This window comes from Natrix helvetica, assembly GCF_964273705.1.
Source record: "Natrix helvetica genome assembly, chromosome: 1".
Classification (NCBI taxonomy): domain Eukaryota; kingdom Metazoa; phylum Chordata; class Lepidosauria; order Squamata; family Natricidae; genus Natrix; species Natrix helvetica.
Genome location: NC_138548.1, coordinates 228,954,324 through 228,977,887, shown reverse-complemented (window position 1 = coordinate 228,977,887; position 23,564 = coordinate 228,954,324). Strand labels below are relative to the sequence as shown.

Here is a 23,564-nt window from a genome sequence, read left to right as displayed (position 1 = left end):
TTCTGCGCAAGTACGAGCGCGCCCGGGAGTGCGCCGGGGAGCGCCCAAGCCGGTAGTAAAACATTTGGCAATCCACCATTGGATGATGCCCCCACTGAACTGCTTAAAACTGTAGAGAAGAGGGGTTTAAAGGACTAATAGTTTTGTTTACACAAATATGGAACAGATGGTGTGAAAAAGTTTGGTATATACACCGACGCCAAAGACGAGAGATGCAAGAGAATGTAGAAATTATCAAACCATTACACTAATTTGCTATGGGAAGTGAATTTGTTCTTAAGATCTTACCAAGAAAACTTAGAGCTGTACACAAAGAGAAAAAAAGCTACATGAACAGGGAGATTTCAGAAAAGGCAGAGGGACACAAATTAAATAGATGACGTAAGATGAGTGACAGAAAGAGCAAAGGAATACAGGTAATCCTCGACTTACGATCTTCAACTGAGCCCAAAATTTCTATTGCTCTGTAAGAAAGTTGTTTAAGTAAATTTTGCCCTGTTTTACAACCTTTCTTGCCACAGCTGCTAGGTGAATCACTGCAGTTGTTAGGATAACACAGTTGTTAAGTGAATCGGGCTTCCCCATTGATTTTGCTTGTCAGAAGATCGTAAAAGATTATCACGTGACCGCCGAGGACACTGCAACCATCATAAATATGAGCCAGAACCAAGCGTCCGAATTTTGATCATGTGATCACGGGGATGACGCAATGGTCATAAATGTGAAAAGAGGCCTTAAGTCACTTCAGGACTGTTGTAACTTTCGTCACTAAATGAATGGCTGCAAGTCAAGGACTTCCAGAACATTGAACTGCAAATTAGATAAAAATAAAAATTCCTTTTTATCCTACCATGTTATAGGAACCCAGCCTACCTGGTTAGTTTATTGTTTAGTTGTGAAAACCCAGAAAGTTGGATGGTATGCAACTATAGGTGACTAGGAATTATGGTAGGGATACAGCAGTAAATTAAAATGGCACATGGAAAGCTAATTTAAAGAGGTGAGGAACAGTGGGCCATGCCGTGATACTGGACCCAGGTCTGCCAACTGCAAGGTCTCCCTTACCCTCTTCTCCTAATACAGGGCTGTTAAACAGGGCAGGCTGGATATGTCACAGGCTGGCCACGCCCATGCCCAGTTTAGTGAAGGGGGGAAAGTCCTGATACGTCACGAGATGCCTCTGTGATGATGTGAGATTGACACCCCTGCCCTAATACTATGTTACAATGGAGACATTGACATTTCTGCAACACTCACCCTGCATGCATGAAGATGTAGGTGAGGTACCTCCAGGCCTGGGCACGGAGTTGAGGATGGTATAATAATGAATTCTTCAGATAGAAGGGATGGGTTACTTGCAGCACAAACCTATCCAGGACCACACCGTTGTAAAGAAAGAAGGCAACCTAGGAGAGCAAGGAAAGCCCACAATTAACCAAATATCCATTTGCATATCCAGAAAAAAAAAAAAACCCAGAGCTTTTAATTGGAGGGAGGAAAGGTGCCTCAGAGTGTGAGGGAGTGTTCAGACGACACCTTTAAGCAGCTCTTTAAGGGCAAGTCCTTAAAGAGCTGCACTTTCCCCTGGAATTGTGTGACTACATTGTGTGATCACTGCGACATTCTGGAATTGTGGAGCTACATTGTGATCCTGGGAAAAAGCACGTGCGGTTTAAGGAATTGCAGATTGTCTCACAAATATTCTGAGGTACCTTTGCTCTCTTGAATCCAAATGCTTGAACAGCAGAAAGAAAACAAAACCTGTGCATTTTAAGAAAAATAAACAGCTCAGTTCAACAAAAGTACTTCTAACTAGGAGTCAGTTTGGACTTTTTTGGTTACTTGTTTGTTTTAAATGTGGAGGAGATTTCTAATATTAATCCCTCCTGTTGAGGACAACCTGTCTGTTAGCTCATCCTCAAGAACATCATATTTAAGCTTTGTCTGCACAAGTTGAATCAAAATACTTGAATAATGAACACCCGAATGGCGCCATGTTAAATACCGCACTCATAACCAAACTTTTTCATTTAACTTGTTGTTGAATATGAAATAGCAGCCTCTGGGAACCTTCCAGATTATGTTGCAATGGCTGCTTCTCACTTCTTGCTGAGCCAAAGCCAAGCAGATTTCATAATGGTTTAGGACAATGTGGGAATCCAGGCAATGTAAAAGGAGGATTACATGGGCATACATAAATCTCCGCAGTGGCAGAATCCATAACTGGCCAGAATTTCTCTTCTCTGGAGTAATTCCACACAAATACAATCTGCCTGGATTTAAGCCCTTCTCATACTGATGCCAAATTTAGGCCATTGGAAGAAAAGCCAGCAGATCCAAAGAAAGTCATGAAACGTATTTTATTCAGCTAAATCGATTCCAGGAGGATTCAACGACATTTCATTTCCAATGGGTCAACACATATTTCCTATGTTATCTATAGGGCATAGATGACTATAAAACTGTAAAACAAAACGTATTACCAACTAAATCAGTCTGCGATGCAAATGTAAAAGTATATATGCATATACAGGTAGCCCTCGACTTACGATCACAATCGAGGTCAAAGTTTATATTGCTAAGTGAGAAAGTTGTTAAGCTTTGTCCCATTTTACGACTTTTCTTGCCACATTTATTAAGAGAATCCCTGCAGTTGTAAAATTAGTAACACGGTTGTTAAGGGAACCTGGCTTTCCCATTGACTTGGCTTGTTGGAAGGTCACAAAAGGGGCTCACCTGACCCCGGGACACTGGAACCGTTATAAATATGAAGCATTTGTCAAGCATTCAAATGTAAATCACATGATCATGGGGATGCTGCAACGGTCATAAGTGTGAAAAATGGTCATGTCACTTTTTTCAGTGCAGTTGTAACTTTGAACAGTCACTAAATGAACTGCTGTAAGTCGAGGACTATCCGTATGCTAAACTGACCCATTGCACAAATACATGACAGACCCAAAGGTGTGTTATACAAACCGTCTACACACAGAGTGTTAGAGGATCTGCATCCTTTCATATTTTTAAAATATACTGTCATCCTTTCTACCGCAACGCCATTACTTTTGTTTAATTGCTCAATATAATGTAATTAAAACCATTTAGAACTGCCTTAAGATATATTTCAGCATTATGCTGAGCTTTAAATAAAGCTTTATTTGAGAGATCAAAGGACCGAACAAGAAATTAAAAGGCCAAAGGCTTATTCCTGCTGTTATTTCCATTTCCCTTGTAGACCTCTTCTTGAACTTGATATCATTCATTCATTTAATTGATTCTCCAAAATAACATGGTCCTTTATCCAACAGTGGGTGAATCATACTGTCCAGCTTTCCCATCTTAAAACTCCTTGGACTGGACTTCCTTGGCTTAAACATCGTATTATTCATGTAATCTAGCCATTCAGAAGGTCTACTGCCATTCTGGGATTACTAGAGGAACAGAGAAGGAGAGCTGCCTGTCCCTCAAAAATCGCTAACATGACTTCTCCCACTCTCATGTAAAAAGCATGGTGGATTTTGTTTTTTTAAAAAAACCAAACCTTATAGAACAGTGATGGCTAACCTTTTTGCCATCGCATGGCAAAGGTGGGGGGAGCACAGGGGGGTCTTGCGTTGGCGTGCCCACACTCAAAATTCTATGCACGCAATTCCCTGTGTGTAGATGCACAAGCATGACCCCCTCCCCCGCTTTTGGTGCATGATGGACCCGCTTTTCGCCCTCCCCAGGCTCCAGAGGCTTTCTAGGAGCCTGGGGAGGGCAAAAAACCCCACCCATGCCCCGGAGGCCCTCAGGGGTTCCGTTCCCAAACTTTCGGGTTGCCTGTAGGGCTGTTTTTTGCCCTCCGTAGGGACAAATACAGCCAAAAATGAAGGCTGAAGTCAGCTGACCAGAGCACGCATGTGTGCTGGAGCTGACAGGGCAATGCCTCGCGTGCCCTAACAAATGACTCCATGTGCCACCTGTGGCACGTGTGCCATAGGTTCGTCATCGTGGTTATAGAATATCCTAATCCCAAGTGAAGAGTTGCAGAGGTCCTCAGCCCCACCTGACTCTAATCTGCCAAGTAGCATTAGAGATACCTTAATACTGAGCTCTACAAGTTCCATTTCTGTGTTTGTTTCCATTCTATCTCATACTAACATCACAGTTACTTAAAAAGATTACTCTGAATTGAAGACAACCTCCCAAAGAGAGCAGGCAGGGAAACACTCCCCCCAAATCCTATGCAACTCCTAACTCCCCCTCTTCTCAAACTAAGATTTTCGCTATCTTCTACAGCAGTGGTTCTCAACCTGTGATCCCTGGATGCTTCGGGGGGGCGTGGTGTGTGATGTCATCACAGGGGGGTCCGTGAAGGTTTGAAGAAATGTCTGTGGCCTCAAATAGGGAGGGAGATTCCTCCCTCCATACTATGCATATTACATGTGAACCCACACATACATATCTCTTCCTGAAGCAATACTAAAAAAAAGCAAGGCCAAACTAGGACAAAATAAAATGAAAATAATCACCACCAATTGCCTACAAATTTGGCATCTCATTTATATAGCTAATTAATTTCCTATGTAATCATAATTCTATTCTTTCTCACACACGCAAACCATTTTCATAAGAGAAACACAAGCGTGTACACGGACAAGCAAACTTCCCTTCTTTTCTCTTCTTTCATCAGAAACAGAGGAGGAAGAGGAGGAAAAGGAAAGAAAATGGACGGGGGGCAAGAGGAAAGGGTAGCTGCCAGGGGTGGGTTTCAAAATTTCTTACTACTGGTACGGTGGGTGTGGCTAGATGGGGGGCATGTGACTGAGTGGGCAGGGCCAACTTGACATCACTCTCACACACTCAGTCACATGACCCCCACCACCAAGCGATGCCCACCAAAACGGTGGAGAAAAGTTTTGACGGCGGGAGGGGGGGGCTCCAGCCTCACCGGAGCAAAGGGAGCGCCTGCAAACTACCCAGTAAGAAAAAAAAGTTTTTGTCCTCCCCAGCCTCCAGGAACACTCTGCAGGCTTCAGCAGGGCTGAGGGAAGGGGAAAATGCCCCCGTTTTTGTAAAAAATGACCCATTTTTCGCAAAAACGGGGGCATTTTCCCTTCCCCCAGCCCTGCCGAAGCCTGCAGAGTGCTTCTGGAAGCTGGGGGACGGGAAAAATGCACCCCTTTTTGTGAAAAAAGGCCCACTTCTGGGATCTCTCTGGGACTGGCATGCGCACACCATTAAAAAAGGAGAAAAAATTACATTTTTTCAATGAAGATTGTTCTGCGCATATGCAGAACAGAAAATAAAGATGGCAGCGCCCAGGATAGAACCGGTATGGTCACATGTCCAGCTGAGTTACTACCTATTCAGCCGAACCGGTAGGAACTCACCCCTGATAGTTGCCCTGCAAAGAGAAGACAAAGGCAAAGGGAAGAACAAAGCTGCTTGGAGAGGAAGTAAAGATAACTAAGAGAGGAAAGCCTTGTTTATGCAGTACGAAAACAATTAAATAACACTGGCCAGCACCCCTCCTTCAAGCAACAGCTTATTTTCAAAGGCACCAGCATTGTAGGAGATGACCTGGCTAAGCCCGTGGGTGGGATCAAATGTGTCATCAGTTTGGAATCCTTACGCTCCCACAAGAGACCTACTGTAAGTCCAGCCCTCCATGCATTCTGCTGACTCTTATCTAGCACCAATTTGCCTGGACCATTAGTAGGTCAGATTCTTGTGTATCGGTAACATGTAATAAACTCAAAGTGCTTTGAACTCAATTCCTGTTCCTGGTTACTTGCATCTGACAAACACAGTCCATCACCATTTGTCCTTAACTGTTTTAGCAGCATTTTGTTTTATCCTTCTTGGTGAATGTCCGACAACTCCCCCAGTTTGCAAGCAATAACAAACATGGTGGTTATCAAAACTGAAGGTGTGCAAGACATGTTTTGTGTTAATGCCAGACGAGTAATAGTACTAACTCACATCTTTTCTAACGTCTATTTCTTTCCAAGTGGATATTGGCTACTTCTAAACTACCACAATCTCAGCGGATCTCCTTGAAGAAGCAATTCTACCCAAACGGTTCTGCCAGAGAGGTGACATTCCTTATGGATGCTGTTCTTAGGTAAAAGTGGGGAATTTACAGCTGCTACATATAAAGTCCATTATCTTTGACCACTGTCTGGGACAACTGGCCAAACTTTATAGGAGTTGGAATCTGACAACATTTAGAAAGCCACAGTCCAATACCTTCATTAAAACATTTTAAGAAATGGAAACATAGTTTAATAAACTATTTAAACTATTTAAACATAGTTTAAACTGTTTTTTGAAAACACAGGTTGCCATGGCAAATATCAGAGAATCCATTTAATACGTTATCTGCTCCCAGTCTATACCAGTAGCTGATTATTAAACCATATTCCAGAAAAAAAACTTTGGACTCTTTGTCTGTGTAAATATTAGCATTTAAATTATGTATGCATATATTAGGGTCTAAATCAGGTTTGTCCAACCTTGCTAAATTTTAAGACTTGTGGACTTCAACTCCCAGCCATTCTGTTAAAGTTAAAGTCCACACATCTTAAAGTTGGCAAGGTTTGACACCCCTGGTCTAAATTACATAGGGATTAGCTGACCCCAACTTTATCTGATTGCTCACAAGCTTATCCATTTTCAGGCCGAAGAGAATGCCGTAGACTAGGTAAACCCCACCCAAATCATTCTGTGCTTGAAGATACTTGCCTCTACAATTGTGATGGCAATCATGAACCAAGGTGGAGGACAGCAGGTGTAGCTGTCGTAGTACCACTTCCGGTCTATCTCACGGGGTAACGTCTCATAGGCCACGTGTCGAATCAGCCGCTGAGAAAGGCTGAGTCCTGTCTCCTCCAGGAGGGCCTTGCTGCATAGCCTCCTGTTCCCTTGCAAAATGGCCTGGCGGAAGCTATTGGACCTCTTGTTACTCATCTGAAGATACAGTTAAGAGGAAGGAAAGAAAACAATTAAAATGCTTTAATCGAACTACAAACTGAGGGTGTTCAGATACATTATCAGGGTTCAATAGTTGGCCACAATGCCGAATTCTACACGATACAAACAGTACATATTCAAAAGAAATCAATTTCCCACTTAATCTTTGGCCTACCCATTTGATTTAAACTACCGTATTTTTCAGAGTATAAGACGCACCCTTTTCCTGCAAAAAAGAGGCTGAAAATCTGGGTGCGTCTTATACATTGAATACAGCATTTTTTGCCTCCCGAAACCCCACCCCTTTACCAAAATGGCCCTGCGGAGCCTGTAGAAGGCTTTCAGAGTGCTCCTAGGACTTGGGGAGGGCAGAAATGAGTGAAAAACAGGCTGTTTTTTGCTCAATTTTGCACTCCCAGCCTCCAGGAGAACTCTATAAGCCTCCTAAAGGCTATGCATGCAATTTTTTTGACAAAGAACAGAGCTGTTTTTTGCTCATTTGGGGGGGGGGCTGCCCCTCCAGGAGCACTCTGCAAGCCCCCTAAAGGCTATTCATGCCTTTAAAAACAACGGGGCCATTTTTGCGAAAAACGGGCCATTTTTGGGAGGTCTGCAGAGTGCAAAAACTTTTTTTTTAAATTTGCCTCTTCAAAATCTTGGTACATCTTATACTCTGGTGCGTCTTATACTCCGAAAAATACGGTACTCTACAGATAGTCCTCGACTTACAACCATAACTGAGCCCAACATTTCCGTTGCTAAGCAAGGCAGCTGTTAAGTGAGTTTTGCCCCATTTTGCAACCTTTTCTTGCCATAGTTGTTAAGCGAGTCACTGCAGTTGTTAAGTTAGTAATACGGTTGTTAAGTGAATCCGGCTTTCCCTATTGACTTTGCTTGTCAGAAAGTCGCCAAAGGTGATCTCGTGACCCGGGGACCCTGCAATCATCCTAAAATAAATAGGCAGGTATGCGGGTAGTTGTTAGGTAGGTAGAAAGAGAAATTAAAATAGGGACCACATAGTATCAAACAGATCCCTGAGCTCTGAATGATCATCACTACAGACAAAGGAGATGACCAGTAGTGATCCCAATTTGATGGTGCTTAATTAACCGAGATCCCAAGAGTTATCTATTCCTTCCTAATAGAGTACGAGTAGTATATAAGATGTTCCAAATGCACACATATGCCTTCGCATAGAATAAACACTCTTGTGCAATTGCCAGAAACATTTCTGAGAGTCCTTTATTCCTATAGACTGCCGCACTGTTAACATCTGCTTGTAGAAAGCTGCCAAGGCTTAACTCAGCACACGAGAGAAAGTACCACAGCATTAGCATTCCGGGTTGGTGGTGTTGCTTACTGGTGTTTGATCATTTTCTTTTTGCCTCCTCCGTACAAGATTTCAGAGACCAGACCTCCTCCTTTCATACCTACAATGTACATGGGTAATTGCTTCAAGCTGAGCCAAACGGCTTCAAAAACAAACTAATCACACCGCTGTAAGGCTTGTTCTGAATGAAAGGGGGCTGAGGTGCTAGCGGTCCCGACGACAAATGTTATTTATCATTTGTTATGTACAACCATTTTAAAGCTGCCTTTAATTTCTTCAGGGAGAATGGGAGCACACAAGAATATGATGCAAATCATCCCAGAGTGGCGAGAGAGAAGAAACAACAACAACACAAAACAAGAAAAGGGCATGTTAAGAAAATAACAAGACAAGCAGCAAATATATACGGCAATCGCACAAGTTAAACCAATCAATTAAAATGCTAGGAAAGCAAAAGAGACTGAAAACCTCTGAAACTCTGCCAGAAGCATGTCTGCTTCCTTGAATTTTCAGTCATAATTCACCATCAATCACCTGTCTGCTGGTGACACCTATCCGCTTAGGTCAATTCAACAATTATATACTCTAATTGTCAAAAAGTACCTTTCTGCTCAGAAGCACTGTAGTTTTTGACTGCTAGGTACTGCATTATTAGAATCAGCTAATCCCTGAATTATTTTCATAATAGTAGCAACCGGGAGCAACCCATCTCTGCAATCTATGCTCTGATTGGTTGCTGTGGATATGGAAGGGGAATTTCCCCCCCATCTTTTTCTTCTGTGTGCCCTGTATGGTCTGTGATTTGTCTCATGATGCTCCCATTTGCCTGACTATCTTGTTTGCTGTAAATATAAGATCTAAAAAATATTTATTTATATAAAACTACAAGTCCGTGTTAGCGTCTCCGACTTCCATTTGTGTATCTGGTGCGCAATTCCCTGACAAAAACCCAAGGAAGTCCGGTGGCCTTTTGAAAAGCACCTTTGAAAAAACCATGATCTGGATGATGGAGAATCTCTACAGACACCCTGTCAAGCAGTTCCCCTGCCTCAACTTCATTAAAATAACTAGTGCCCTGGCCCAGCACCCACTTATTTCAAAACTGCCCGAGCAGAAAACACTCCCCTGATTGAGTCACTTAAATGTCACTTGGTTTGACACTCTTTAAGTATGTCTCCACACATAGTTGGGTGGCTTCTGCAAAACCTGTTCTGACCTAGCCTTCACAAAATCACGAAGCAGGCTCCTTGTCCCGACAAAACCCCTTTCTATTAAGCTAATGTGAATTCCTCTCATTCACATCCAGCAAAATCCCGGCAAACAGTCTTTCAAGGGAGAATTTACAACCACAGACCTTATCAGGCTTGGAGAGCTGCCAGACCGATATCTTCCAAACGCAATGCTGTACAAGAAAATACTTGGTAAGGCGTCTTTGAGAGTCATGAACAAATCTTCACACTAATGAATTGAACTAATTGTCTCCTGCAAACTCCACTCCCCCTTCGCTCCTCTTTTTTCCCTATGGGAGGGGCCATTCACCATCCACTTGTGCCTTTACTCCCGAGTCGGCCCTTGTTCCTTAACTGTTCCCGTCTCCTGGCAGCTATGCACATGCACACATCGGGAACAGGCTCCAGCTGTTCTTCTGACCCACTGATACCCGACTCTGAAGGCAGCTGATAACGGTCGGACAGCACTGGCTCCATCTCTGCCTCCGATGGAGAGCCCTCATCAGAGCCTTCCCCAGACTCCAGGACTGGCCCATGTTTCTCCCCAACCTCCTCACAAACCAGCCTGTTCATCTCATTAAATAAGATCCCCTTTCCTCAAATGTAAACATTATTTTCCGTGGATCTTGCTATTGTACTGAAATCTCATATCTACCTTATTAGAATTTTACTTTAATTCCCTGAATTAGTAATTCGCTCCAAATCCTGATACGTCTTTTGAACTTGCCTTAGTTTTTCTGAAAGAAATTATTATTTTCCAGAGTTTTGCCTGGTCTTTTCAGGTATCTCATTTTCCTTAAGTACCCATGATTCAAACACGTTTAATTATGTATCTTGAGACCATCTATAACACACCAGAAAACTGAGATGTGGGAAGGCTGGCAAAACCAATAATTTTATGGTGGGATGGGAAATGTAACGTAAGTTTCTAAATGGGGAATAATCCGAGTCAGTTCTAAACACTCTACTGCTCCCCACTGCTCAGACACCTATGAGCAAATACAGGTAGTCCTCAACTTACAACAGTTCATTTAGTGACCATTTGAAGTTACAGTGGCACTGAAAAAGTGACTTATGACCGTTTTTCACACTTACAACTCTTGCAGCATCCCTATGGTCATGGCATCAAAACTCAGATGCTTGGCAACTGACTCATATTTATGACGTTGCAGTGTCCTGGGGGGTCATATGCTCACTTTTTGTGACCTTCTGACAAGCAAAGTCAATGGGGAATCCAGATTCACTTAACAACCATGTTACTAACTTAAGAACTACCAAAAATGGGGCAAAACTCACTTAACTTTCTCAGTGACAGAAATGTTAGGCTCAATTGTGGTCATAAGTGGAGGACTACCTCTAATAAGCTATTTGTTTAAATATATGGATGTCATAGAAACCAAACATTTTCCAGTAAAAATGTTTTTAAAAATGATACTTGCTCAGTGTAGTAAACAGCATTTAAAATCTTCTTCATTTTCTCCCCAACCTATCTTTATTTTTCATTCATTTATCTAAGGCTACATACTGATCACTTGTATTCTGTCTAGGTGCTTATAGTACTGAAAACCGTTTAATCTGGACATATAAAAACACTAAATACGGTAATATCTTGTGATGAAAAAAAAAATGGGAAAGCGACTGACATCTACCTAGATAATTATTCTTGTAATTGCCGACCTCAAAAACAAACAACTCATGTTACAGCAAGAAAAGAACAAGGAAACAATATTTTCTGTGCTTTAATAGAACATTTAATGTTCCCAGATGAAATCCTAAAAACTTCAAAAGTTCTGTTTAAAAGTTCTTGTAATGAGATTCTCCAGGGTCACCATGAGTTAGGTGGCTTATAAATATGATTTATATATATATTTTAAAAACACTCTTCTCCATTAGCCCTGGACATAAATGTATCAGTCGGGATAGTTTCAAATATTTTACATTTCTAAAGTCTCATCAACAGAATACCACTAAAATGCTGTTATCCAGGACAGAAGTGGACATAAATGTACGCGAGCTGAAATAATTCCTCTTCACCTTTCAGATCCCTATTCTGAACTGAAGTCGGGATTTGCAGAGAAAAGCAGAGAGAACACTTCCTTTGGAGACGGTCCAGTTACTAGCAATAGAAGATTCTCAGGATCATGCTGTGGGATCCCAGATTCTACTTCTAGTAATTGCCACCAAAGGAAATGTTCTCCTCTCTGCTTATCTCTCAAAATCCCTACTTTAATGCAGAATAGGGATCTGAAATGTGGCGGGGAATTAATTCAGTTTACATACATTTATGTCCACTTTCGTCCTGGATAACAGCATTTTAGTGCTATCTGTTGTAGAGTCCTTAGAAATGTAAAATATTCAAAACTGCCCTGACTGATATATTTCTGTCCAGTGTTAATGGATGGGTTTTTTTTTAAATAATTCCTATTTATAAGCCACCTACCTCAGCAGTCACCAACTGGTGGTCCACAAGAAAATGTTGGTGCTCTGCAAAAAAATTATTTGCATTTTTTATATTGCATCACATACTATTTATCTTTTTAAAAAACCATATTAGTGGTCCGCTGAATTTAAAACTATGAATTTAGTGGTCCCTGAGGTCCAAAAGTTTGGTGACCCCTGACCTAACTCATAATGACCCTAGACCCTAAACCAGGGGTCGACAACCTTAAACACTCAAAGAGCCACAAAGGTCCTAACCAGAAGCCCCCCATTCAATTCTGGAGCCGACCGGAAGTCCGGTTCCCCCACCATAGAGTCTCCTCCTAGCGTGGCATCCTTTTTCCTCTACCTGTCCTAAATGAAAGCCCTATCAATTGTGGAGCCGACCGGCAACAGGGAGCCGCAGCAGAAGGATGAAAGAGCCACATGCAGCTCCATGTGGGTTGGTGACCCCTGTCCTAACCCAACCCTAACTCTAATCATACCCTTTGGGGGGGGATGTCTCTCTGGGAAAGGCATAGTCTAGAAAATTCCTCTCTTTTTCTCCAAAGTTATGAGTAAATTTAGATCTTGCCATCATTTCACAATGTTATCTAGCACCTCAGCAGGTGCGAGACAAGAGACCTATGAGTAATTGAAATGAGTAATCATTCAGCCATCGCTTTCCAAACTACATATTTTTTTTACTGATTTATGCAACCTCTTTTATGATGACAGACTACAAACACAATAAAAGAAATATGAATTAACTGTATGGTTTGGCTTACTCAGCACTTGGACCTGCAAGATTCTGCAAAGACAAAGGGAAAAAGCTGGAAACGTTTCAGTCAGAATCCATTTCTGAAATTAAGGAAGTCTATTTATATTGCTGTCTGGCTTATTGTTCAATATACATTTTATTTTCATCACAATATAGGTAGTCTTCGCAATATAACCACAACCGAAGTAGACATTTCTCAGTTTCTCTAGATATTTCAATAAGTTAACTGTTTTGTAAATGCCGGTTGAACTGGAGTGAACATTTGCTAACATGTGGCAACCTGATCTTAAGGTGCCAATTGTAAAATAAAGGGCAGTTTAATAGCATGAATCATGGATTTGCGAACAAATGCAAAGGTGATCTGGTAAGGGATATTACTGTAATTTATTACCATCACGGAAAAGGCATTGATTTAGGCAATTGAAAATGCCCTTGTATGCAATGTATAAAGGATTTTATAAAAACATCTAAATATTCCTCATAGCTAACAAACAATGGTAAACGTGTTTGCATTTATCATACCTAACAAACATGTAAACTCCTGAGATTTCTTTCAATAAATTTAATGCAAAAATTCCATTAACCAAGACTGTACTCCAGTACAACTTATTTGCATTTATTCTTTTTTTATTTCTACTTGTGTTTCTATGTGTGGGTGAGGAAGAGGCAGAGAGAGAGAAACACACTTCGCAACATAGAATGTAATTTCAGAAAAAGAGTCCCCAGAAAGAATAACTATTTTTATACAGTTGTTTTAGGTCAACACATTTTATAGATGTGATGGACGTATGTTTCAAAACACATAGATCATATACAGGGGTATCCATAGGTCTGTTCCAAAAAGTCAAAAGAGAGGCCATACTGATGCAACTGAAATGCCATCTCTTTTCTACATGTTCATTGCAAGTATTACGCTCAGATAACTCCAAATAAGAATAGTAATAGAGGACAGTAATACTTTGTTCCTGCCTTCTTTTGGAGGTATTTTTTTGGCTAGCGGTCTACTCTATGGTTCTGGATCTTTGTGGAACTCTCACATCATGCGTGAAGCAAAATTCGATTTCTCCTTTTGGGTGAGAAGATCCAACAAATTCACGGCAACAAAACTTCATTGAATTGTCATCTCTAGTTATCCAGGGCCTTTCACTAGAAAGAGAACAGTTCCCATATGGTTGTAATTTACTTACTGCTTGATTTCTAGGTTTGGGGTTTTTGAATCAAATACTCAACCATTGAGAGAAAGAATGGGGAATTTATTGTGGCCTGGCACATCTTGCTTTTTCCCCCATGTAGTTGATTTGCAGCTTCTTTAATAACCTGGTTATTAAAAGTGGAGGCAGATGGATAAAATGCGAAAGGGAAAAGGGATTAAGAAAAAAAACATTGTCTGATTCATTAAATATTCACTTTCCTTAAAATTGTTTATTGGATTATTCAGCATGCAAAGAAGGACGTGGATGAGATTGCTTCCTAACAATACATGCTGTGCCTTCTCAAATGCATTCACGCCTGAGGGAGAAATGTGTAATGGAACACTATTACAATATGCTTATTTACCACAGCTAGATATGCTTTTGAAATGCTTTTGAAGCCTATTTCCAAACAAGATAGATGATGAAGGAATCATTTACACTCAATTTTGCAACAAGGGAGGAAAAATGTGCAGTGTGGGGGCTCTTGAAATTCTTTCCAAACCCTTTACCACTGCATTTTCTCCAACCAACTAATGTACAGCACGGCTGCGGTGATAACTGAATATCTTGGGTGCAAAATCAACAAACCAGGAGGAAAAGACAAATAGCGCACTACCAAAATGGTAGATCAGGCCAGAAACTAAGATCAGCATGCTACAAACAGATGTAAGCAAACTAGAACAGATGAAAGAAAAGAAGGTGAAGAAGACCAGCGCCTGATCAAGAAATAACAGAATAATAGAGTCAGAAGGGATCTTGAAGGTCTTCTAGTTCAATCCTCTGCTCAAGCAGGAGATCCTCTAACCACTTCATATAAATTATTGTCCAATGTCTTCTTTAAAAAAAAACATCAGTGATGGAGCAGCCACAACTTCTGAAGGCAAGCCTGTCCACTGATTAATTGTTCTCACTGTCAGGAAATTTCTCCTTAGTTCTAGGCTGGTTCTCTCCTTGACTTGTTTCCATCCATTGCTTCTTGTTCTGCCTTCAGGTGCTTTGGAAAATAGGTTGACTCTCTCTCTCTTCTCTGTGGCAGCCTCTTAGGTATTGGAAGACTGCTATCATATCACTCCTAGTCCTTCTTTTCACTAGACTAGATAAACCCAATTCCTGTAACTGTTCTTCATATATTTTAGCCTCCCGTCCTCTCATCTTCTTTGTAGCTCTTCTCTGTGCTCTTTCTAGAGTCTCAAAATCTACAACATCTTTATTGTGGCGACCAAAACTGGATGCAATATTCCAAGTGTGGTCTTGGAATAGAGCCGAGGTGGTGCAGTGGTTAGAATGTAGTACTGCAGGCTACTTCAGCTGACTGCTAGCTGCAGTTCGGCAGTTCAAATCTCACCGGTTCAAATCTCACCGGCTTCCATCCTTCCGAGGTGGGAACAATGAGGACCCAGATTGTTGGGGGCAATATGCTGACTCTGTAAACTGCTTAGAGAGGGCTGTAAAAGCACTATGAAGAGATATATAAGTCTAAGTGCTATTGCTATTGCTATTATCAAGGCATTATAACATGGTACTAATACTTTCATTTAGAAACAATATGTTGCCAAGAAACAAGGAAGATTAAAGAAGTACTGGAAATTATAAAGCAGAGCAGTAAATAACAGCTATAGCCAAATAGATCAGCAGATACAAAGACTGAATTGCACACTATTGGCAGAATCTCCAGTTTCAAGCGAATCTGAATAATTTCGACCAATCCATTAATAAAAAGACAGCAGTGAATCAGTAAACATCTGACAAAGAAGAAACAGTGCAGTTTTGGGCCCAGCCACAAGACAACCTGAAGAAATATAATAGGAATGCAGCTTAGGTAAAGAAAGAGGGCAAGAATTAAAATGAAGCTAAAATGAAAGAACTTGTAATAATGGCAGAAATAGTGAGGGAAATGGCAAGGAAGATAGCCAACACCGGGGGAAGATGAAATGCATGGTTTTTAGTTGAAGGATCTGAACTCATTGCTGAACAGTATAACCACATACTTCAAAGAGGTAAAACTGAAGATCTGTTAATATTGGCAAAACCTAACTAACAATGCAAGATCCAAAGGGCAGGTGGGAACCGAAAGTTAATTACCTGCTTTACCAATTCACATTGCTAACCGGTGTGGCAGTGCAAGAGCATCTATTTGAAAATAAACTGTTTCCACTTGAGCAGAAGGAAGGGACGTTGCCCAAATTGCGGAGGAACAAAAGATCAGTTCCTAACTGACAAGATGATTTTATAAAATTGCAAGAGAAGGGAGACCGACTTGAATGCAGTGTGGATTGAAGGCATCTGACTCCTTGCCACACGATTGGATAATCAAGTGCCTAAAAACAACAGTAGTCAGTGAAAACATCAGAAGCTTTGTGCAAAAATCCATGGCACAATGTAAGGGTATAGTTGCTGGTCAGTGGCAATGGATTGGGAAAGATTAATAATATCTTTCAAGGAGACTCACTCTCACTACAACTGTTTGTCATTGCACTGATTCCTCTGTCAACAATACTGAGTAACTATCCCACTTCCTTCACATGAATGATCTGAACCTGTATGAAAAAACATCATCGAAAATAGTCTCACTGCTCAACACTATCCATATACACAGCAAAGGTACTGAAATAACATCCAGAGTCTGGATGAAGATGAGCATTACAAGTACCTGGGTATCCTTCAAGCTGTCAACACCAAGCAAACTAAAGTCAAGAAGAAGTGAATACATCAAGAGAGTGAAGAAGATCTTAAGGTCCAAATACTGCGGAGGAATTGCAATCCAGGTGATTTACACCTGGGCAATTCCAGTCATTAGATACACAGCTGCAATACGCACTGAATTAGAAGCCCTGGATAGGAAGATCAGGAAAAGAACGACAATGACTCATTGAACCCTTCATCCATGCAGCAATGTTGACAGGCTCTACTTACCAAGGAAAATAGTTTGGAATGAAATGTAGAGGCATCTGATGAAGAAAAAAGAGCATTGGAAGAACATTTTTGAAGGATAGTGAAGAAAATGCACAGAAGCTAGTATACCACGAAGGCTTACTGAGTACTGGAGAGATCAAACTGGCCAACAAGAAAGACCAAATGAAGAAAAGAAAAAAAAACTGGTAAGGCAAAGTACCACAGAGCCGGTACATAAAAAAAAAAAAGCAGGCAAAGCCAATAACAACAAGACCTGGCAATAGTTAAGAGCAGGAAAGTTGAAGAAAAAGACAAGTAGCCAATTATGGCTGCACTAGACTAATCCTTAAGCACAAATGCATACAAAGCCAGAATTGATAAGACAGCCATAGAGAGCAAGTGCCCCCCCCTGCCCCCGATCCCCCTCAAAGAAACTGAAGAAACAATGGACCACCTGCTTAGCTGCTGCAAGAAGATCACACAGACTGATTCCAAACAACAACATGACAAAGTAGCAACCATAGTGCATCGGACTATCTGCAAGAAATACTTTTTTTTCCTGCAAGCAAGAACTTCTGGGACCACAAAACAGACTAAAAGTAATAGAGAATGAAGAAGCTAAAGTGCTCTGGGTCTTTAGAACTCGGAGAGAGAAGCACCTGCTGGATAACACCCTACATTGTTGTTGACAAGAAAGCAAAGGTAATAGCAACAGTAATGGCCACCTTGGGTGCAATTGCAAAACATCTGGAGCATTACATGAACACCATCAGCATTGACAAAAACATCACCAGTCAAATGCAAAAGGCAGCTTTACTTGGAACAGTTTACATCCTGTGATGCTACCTTTAACTCTATTAAAATACAAATTCTGTCTATCCTGGGGTCTTGGGAAGGACTCAATAGGGCAGCGATGGCGAACCTTTTTTGGCTCACATGCCACAAGTGGGGGGAGCGCAGGAGGGTCGTGTGCGGGCGTGCCACACCCATAATGCAATGCACGATCCCTCCAGTGCGCATGCACGCACACCAGGCGCTCCCCCCCATTTTTACATGTTTTTTTTGCCCTCCCCAGGCTCCAGAGGCTTTATAGGAGCCTGGGGAGGGAGAAAAGAGCCTCCCCCACCCCCCCGGAGGCCCTCCGGACACTTCAGGGATCGTCACTTCCGGTTTGCTCGGAGGGTCATTTTAAGCGTTCCGAAGGCTTCAGGGAAGCCTCTGGACGGTTCCTGAAGCCTCCGGAGGACCTCCAGAGGGGGACGGGGGGACTCTTTTCACCCTCCCCAGGCTCCTATAAAGCCTCTGGAGCCTGAGGAGGGCAAAAAATGGCTTTTAAAAATGGTGAACTCAGCTGGCCAGTGCGCGCATGCGGGCTGGCCAGCTGACAGGGCAGCGCCTCGCGTGCCCTGACAAATGGCTCCGCGTGCCACCTGTGGCACGCGTGCCATAGGTTCGCCATCACTGCGATAGGGGGATAAAAGTGTCAACATCTGACTGATTGTATGACCAACTATAATTATAGTATTGTATCTGTATTTGTATTTGTGTATGTGTATAGATTTCTGCCTTCTTTTCTTCTGGCATCTTTCTGCCTGGATGTATGGATTGGAGAGCATAGGGTAGGCAGAGAAATGTTTCTCCCTGGACCATATGACGAAAAGGAAGATGACATGGCATGTAGGAATGGCCTTGGGAGACCCGGGGAAGAGCCACAGCCTAGAGAACGGTCTGATTTTTAAAAAATGAGTCCAAAAGAGGGGTAGAGAAAGCGTCTCAGAAGGGAACCTCCCTAGTTTTGGGGACAGTAAAAGGGAGAAATGAGAGGGGTATTTTCAGATTTGCAAGATTCTATTCATTTTAATCTCGGGGTTTAGATAGAGCCTGAATGCATCTCTTGTCTGGATTACCGCACAAGGCTGACAGTAGAAAGGAGAGGACTTGGAACGGAGCAGCTGGAAAAATTCTAGGCTCCTATTCAGGGGTGGGCTTCAAAAATTTCAACAACGGGTTCTCTGCCCAGTTGCTGGGTGGGTGTGGACATGGTGGCCATGGCCTAATTGGTCTCCTGCACCATGGTGGGGCATTTTCGCCTTCCCCAGGTTCTGGAGGCTTTCCTTGAGCCTCTAGGAGGGCGAAAACCGCTTCCCCCGGGCTTTGGAGGCCTTCTGGGAGGCCTGTTTTTCCCCTCCCTGAGCCTCTGCGCAGGCCCTGCACTTACCTCGCATCCAAAACAGGCTGTGTGGAGACTCCTGGGAGGGGAGGGGAGGTGGGGCCAGCCAGGGGTGGGATTTGGAGGTTCTCCGAACCAGCCATAATGTTAGCTACGGGTTCTCCCGAACTCGGGCGAACCCATAGCAGTCCACCGCTATTCAACTTCTTGAAGAGGAGTAATTAATTCTTCTCTCTCTCTCTTTCTTTCTCTCTCTTTTTATCTTTCTTTAAGTCTGGTGTGTACCTTAAGGAGAAATCTGTAGAGGTTTTTTTGAAGTTTTATATATGGACAGTGGTGTCTTCAGGACAGCAGAAGTCAAAACAGATAAGTTGACAGTCATGGAATTGTGAGGCCCCAGCCATTTCGTTCATATGTGTCATATTGAAGCCTGCTTTATGTACTGTAACTTCTTACTGCTCTTGTGGTGTCTGCACTATGCACTTAATAAATAAATAGCCCGAAGCAAAAAGTTCTCTTCACTAACCAATCCATAATTCTTCCCTACAATTCAACACGACTCTGAACCCAAGTAAGCCCTGCGATATTCATTCAGCCATTCACTTAGAGAGTCTGACTCTGACATCTATAACTCTACTCCAGGCAACTATAATTAGGACATAGTGCAGCTACCAGTGAAGGAAACTACTGGAGCATTTACATGCTGAAAATTAAGTACTCGCTTGGAAGTTTGCCAAAGTGTTATCCTTAGGCCATTTAAAGAGCCAGCCGCTAAGAGAAACAGGCTCACCATGAAAAACACGAGGCTCCCATTTCTGCAGCATTCGGTTTGCTTTCATGGTCTCTCCTCCATTAATCCAGGATTTGGTTTCAGAAGAGAATGGTGGATGAAGAACTGTTGCAAGTCCATGAGTCAGGTGAGTTAAAGCACCTCAAAACAATCCAAAATTCCATCATGAGTTCTGAAGCAAATCTCCCTTGAATCTCTAAGTGGGAAATGTAAAGGAATGTAGAGACGACCTTGGAGAAGGAAGGGGCCTTGAAGAGAGGAGAGACAGGAATTCAGTCCTGTGTAAGTCCCTGCCTTGATTTTGTGTGGTATAAAATGGGACCAGGAAGAACTCTCAGCGTTCAAGACTGAGGTCAACCTTTTATGGTGGGTCAGGCCAAGAAACAGAGGATTCCAGAAATAATATTTTCTCGCTGCAGGATATAACCGTAGAATCTTGAGACCCAATGAAAGTCTCTCTGCCCCATCACAATGTCAAGGGGTGGTCATTATGAGTTTCTTTCTCACCCTTTCTATTTTCTCAGGACTGTTGCCCATTGTCCTCCCACTGCAACTCATTACATTGTTTGCCCAAGCTCACCCCAAGATGATTGGTTAATTAGCATATGATGATTCAACAAATCACAGTTCACTGTATGAACCCGATCTCATGAAAACTACAGTCTTTAACTTCCGGTACCTCAGCTATGGAAAATGGAAACTAAAGGGTGGAAACTCAAGGGCAACATTCTGTTAATGGGGTAGAATAGAATAGAATAGCAGAGTTGGAAAGGACCTTGGAGGTCTTCTAGTCCAATCCCTTGCTTAGGCAGGAAACCCTGCACCACTTCATACAAATGGTTATCCAACATATTCTTAAAAACTTCCAGTGTTGCAGCATTCACAACTTCTGGAGGCAAGTTGTTCCACTGATTAATTGTTCTAACTGTCAGGAAATGTCTCCTCAGTTCTAAGTTGCTTCTCTCCTTGATTAGTTTCCGTCCATTGCTTCTTGTTCTACCCTCAGGTGCCTTGGAGAATAGCTTGACTCTTCTATGTGGCAGCCCTTGAGATATTGGAACACTGCTATCATGTCACCTCTAGTCCTTCTTTTCATTAAACTAGACATACCCAGTTCTTGCAACCGTTCTTCATATGTTTTAGTCTCCAGTCCCCTAATCGTCTTTAAAAAACGGTCAAGCTCCCAATATTTCTTCCACACCTGACCAATCCAGAGGCTTCAAAGCCAATCACTAAAGCAAATATGCTTCTGGGTTCATAAAGAACTCCCAAACCCAAGCATGTTATAGTAACTCATTGTGCAAATGATCAGCCTCAGATTATACATTTCCTAAGAAAAAGCTCCAAGTCATTCAGCAACTGCTTTCTGTCTTCCTTCAAATAAACTGGTGGCAAGATTTAATTGATCAGCTTTTGGAGATAGCCATTGGGGGTTAGAAAGAGCAGAATCAACCCTGGGATCTTGCACAGCAAAATAGAAGGCATAGGTTTTATGTAACTGAAATATCTATGCTTTTGTTGTTGTTAGTTGCGAAGTCGTGTCCGACCCTATTGCAACCCCATGGAAAACTCCAAGGGACTCTCAAGTGTCTTCTCCAGCACCATAGTTCAAAGGCCTCAATTCTTTGGCTCTCAGCCTTTCTATGCTACAGAGACATTTCTAAACACTGAAAAACGATTATAATAAAAAACAAGAAATCAATGTACATTCTCCACTTCAGCACAGACATATGGTGTGCTTCTTCATAACAACTCTTCCTACAAAAAATAATTGATATTTTAAAAGTGTTATCTAATCCACCTGGAATGTAATGTTTTCTCCTTTTTATCGTGAGGGTTGGTGTGCGGTTGTTTTTTAACCACTTCAACGTCTTTCCCCTCAAGCACACTGGAGTTATCTGTAACCATAAAAAACATTACGTAGAACATGCACTCTGTCAGTAGAAAGTCAAAATGTTGTCCCTTTCCCTGGGTTTTATTGATGAAGACAGATTTCTCTAAAGGTTTGGGAAGTGGCATTTTACAGGAATGAATTATATGCATTATCGTAATTTTGTTAATGCTGATGAACAGTAACCATAATTTTTCAAGGAGTAGAAAGAGAGAAGGAGAGAGGGGAAAATGGAGAGGTCAAAAAGACTATACACCCATGATGGCAAACCAATGGCATGCGTGCCACAGGTGGCACATGGAGCCATTTGTTAGGGCACGTGAGGCATTGCCCTGTCAGCTCCAGCACGCATGCGCGCACTGGCCAGCTGACTTCAACCTACTTTTAAGGCCGTTTTTTACCCTCTGGAGGGCCTCCGGGGTGGGGGTTGGGGAAGGCTATCTTCTCCCTCCCCAGGCTCCAAGAAAGCCTCTGGAATTTGGGAAGGGCGAAAAACAGGTTCATCGCGGGCCAAAAGCGGTGGCGGGAGGGGAGTCATACCCGCATGTGCACGGGGGGGGTCACATGCACAGCATTATGGGTGTGGGCACACTCGTGCATGACCCCCTGGCGATCGCCCCGCTTTTGGCATGCGATGGGAAAAAGGTTAGCCATTACTGCTATACACCTAGTAGAATTCTAGATAATTCTGCTGTTATTGGTACCGCTCCTTCCTCTTTACTTTCAAATTGGGAGGAAGAACAGGAGGGTTAAACGAAGTGTGTTAACTAAAAAGTCGACACACTTCAGGCCCAAGGCCAGAAATAAAACAGTAAGCAACAAATGAGTTAAATCCTTCATTTGCTTTCACTTAATGGACAGAATCTTGCCAAACTAAACATATAACTTGATGGCGCAGTGATTAGAAGGCAGTATTGCAGGCCCACAGACTGGAGTTCGAACCTGGCAGAAGTCGGGTTGACTCAGCCTTCCATCCTTCTGAGGTTGGTAAAATGAGGATCCAGATTGTTGGGGGCAATATGCAAATAACGCTTCTACATCGTATGTGTTCAGAGAGTGTTGTAAAGTGCTAGATGCTAATACTAAAATGCTATAACCTTCTAACCTACTTGATGTATGTATGTATGTATGTATGTATGTATGTATGTATGTATGTATGTATGGTGTCACAACCCCTGGTATGCCCAAATATGGGAGGGAACACACTGCTTCCCTTTTCTGTCTTTCGGCTCACTCCAGGAGACCATCCAGGTAGAAAACCATATTTTTAATGTTTCCTTTGTTACATTTGTGTTGTATTTGTGCTGATAAATAAATAAAGGGTATGGCTAGCTAATGAGAGCTAAATAGCTTGAAATAGATCTATACTAGTCTCCCTTTATTTATTTATCAGCACAAATACAACATTATATATATATATATATATATATATATATGTGTGTGTGTGTGTGTGTGTGTGTGTGTGTGTGCGTGTGCGTGTGTGTGCATATATATAAATATAAATAAATACAATCTCTTTCTCCTTCTCGCCTCCATTTTGGGACTGCGCAGTTTCTTAATCTGGACCTCTCTCTGGGAAAGCTCTCTGTTGCCAAATTCTGAAAATTGGTGATTTTAGTGAATTTCAACTGTGCAAGTTCAAAAGAGGGCAGGAGACAATACGTGATTGCCTAATTCTGCCTTATAACAAGGCCATCTCTTTGGCTTCAGCAAGCAACTTCTCCTAACTTTTTGTACTGGTGAACTAGTGAGATTTTTACTCCAACAAGACAAACTAGGTCCATAGTAATATAAAAAAATAGTATAGGACCATGTATGGCAAGAGGGAACAGAAAAGCACTGAAACTTTATAGGTTGCACGCAAGACAAATAAACTCCTTTTTCCGACCCGCATCTTTCAGATGTCCTGAACA

General features: G+C 42.1%; 1 protein-coding gene across 3 annotated transcripts in view; it reads right to left on the bottom strand.

Annotated features, from left to right (window-relative positions):
- The window catches only part of RHBDL3 (rhomboid like 3), a 144,319-nt gene that overhangs the window by 29,453 nt on the left and 91,302 nt on the right, over positions 1 to 23,564 (bottom strand). For all 3 annotated transcript variants that reach the window (XM_081933435.1, XM_081933437.1, XM_081933436.1), the window contains 2 exons: positions 6,730 to 6,954; positions 1,258 to 1,406 (listed from right to left, as the gene is read on the bottom strand). In XM_081933435.1, coding sequence (XP_081789561.1) covers positions 1,258 to 1,406; positions 6,730 to 6,954 — 374 coding nt within the window. The remainder of the gene's footprint in view (positions 1 to 1,257; positions 1,407 to 6,729; positions 6,955 to 23,564) is intronic.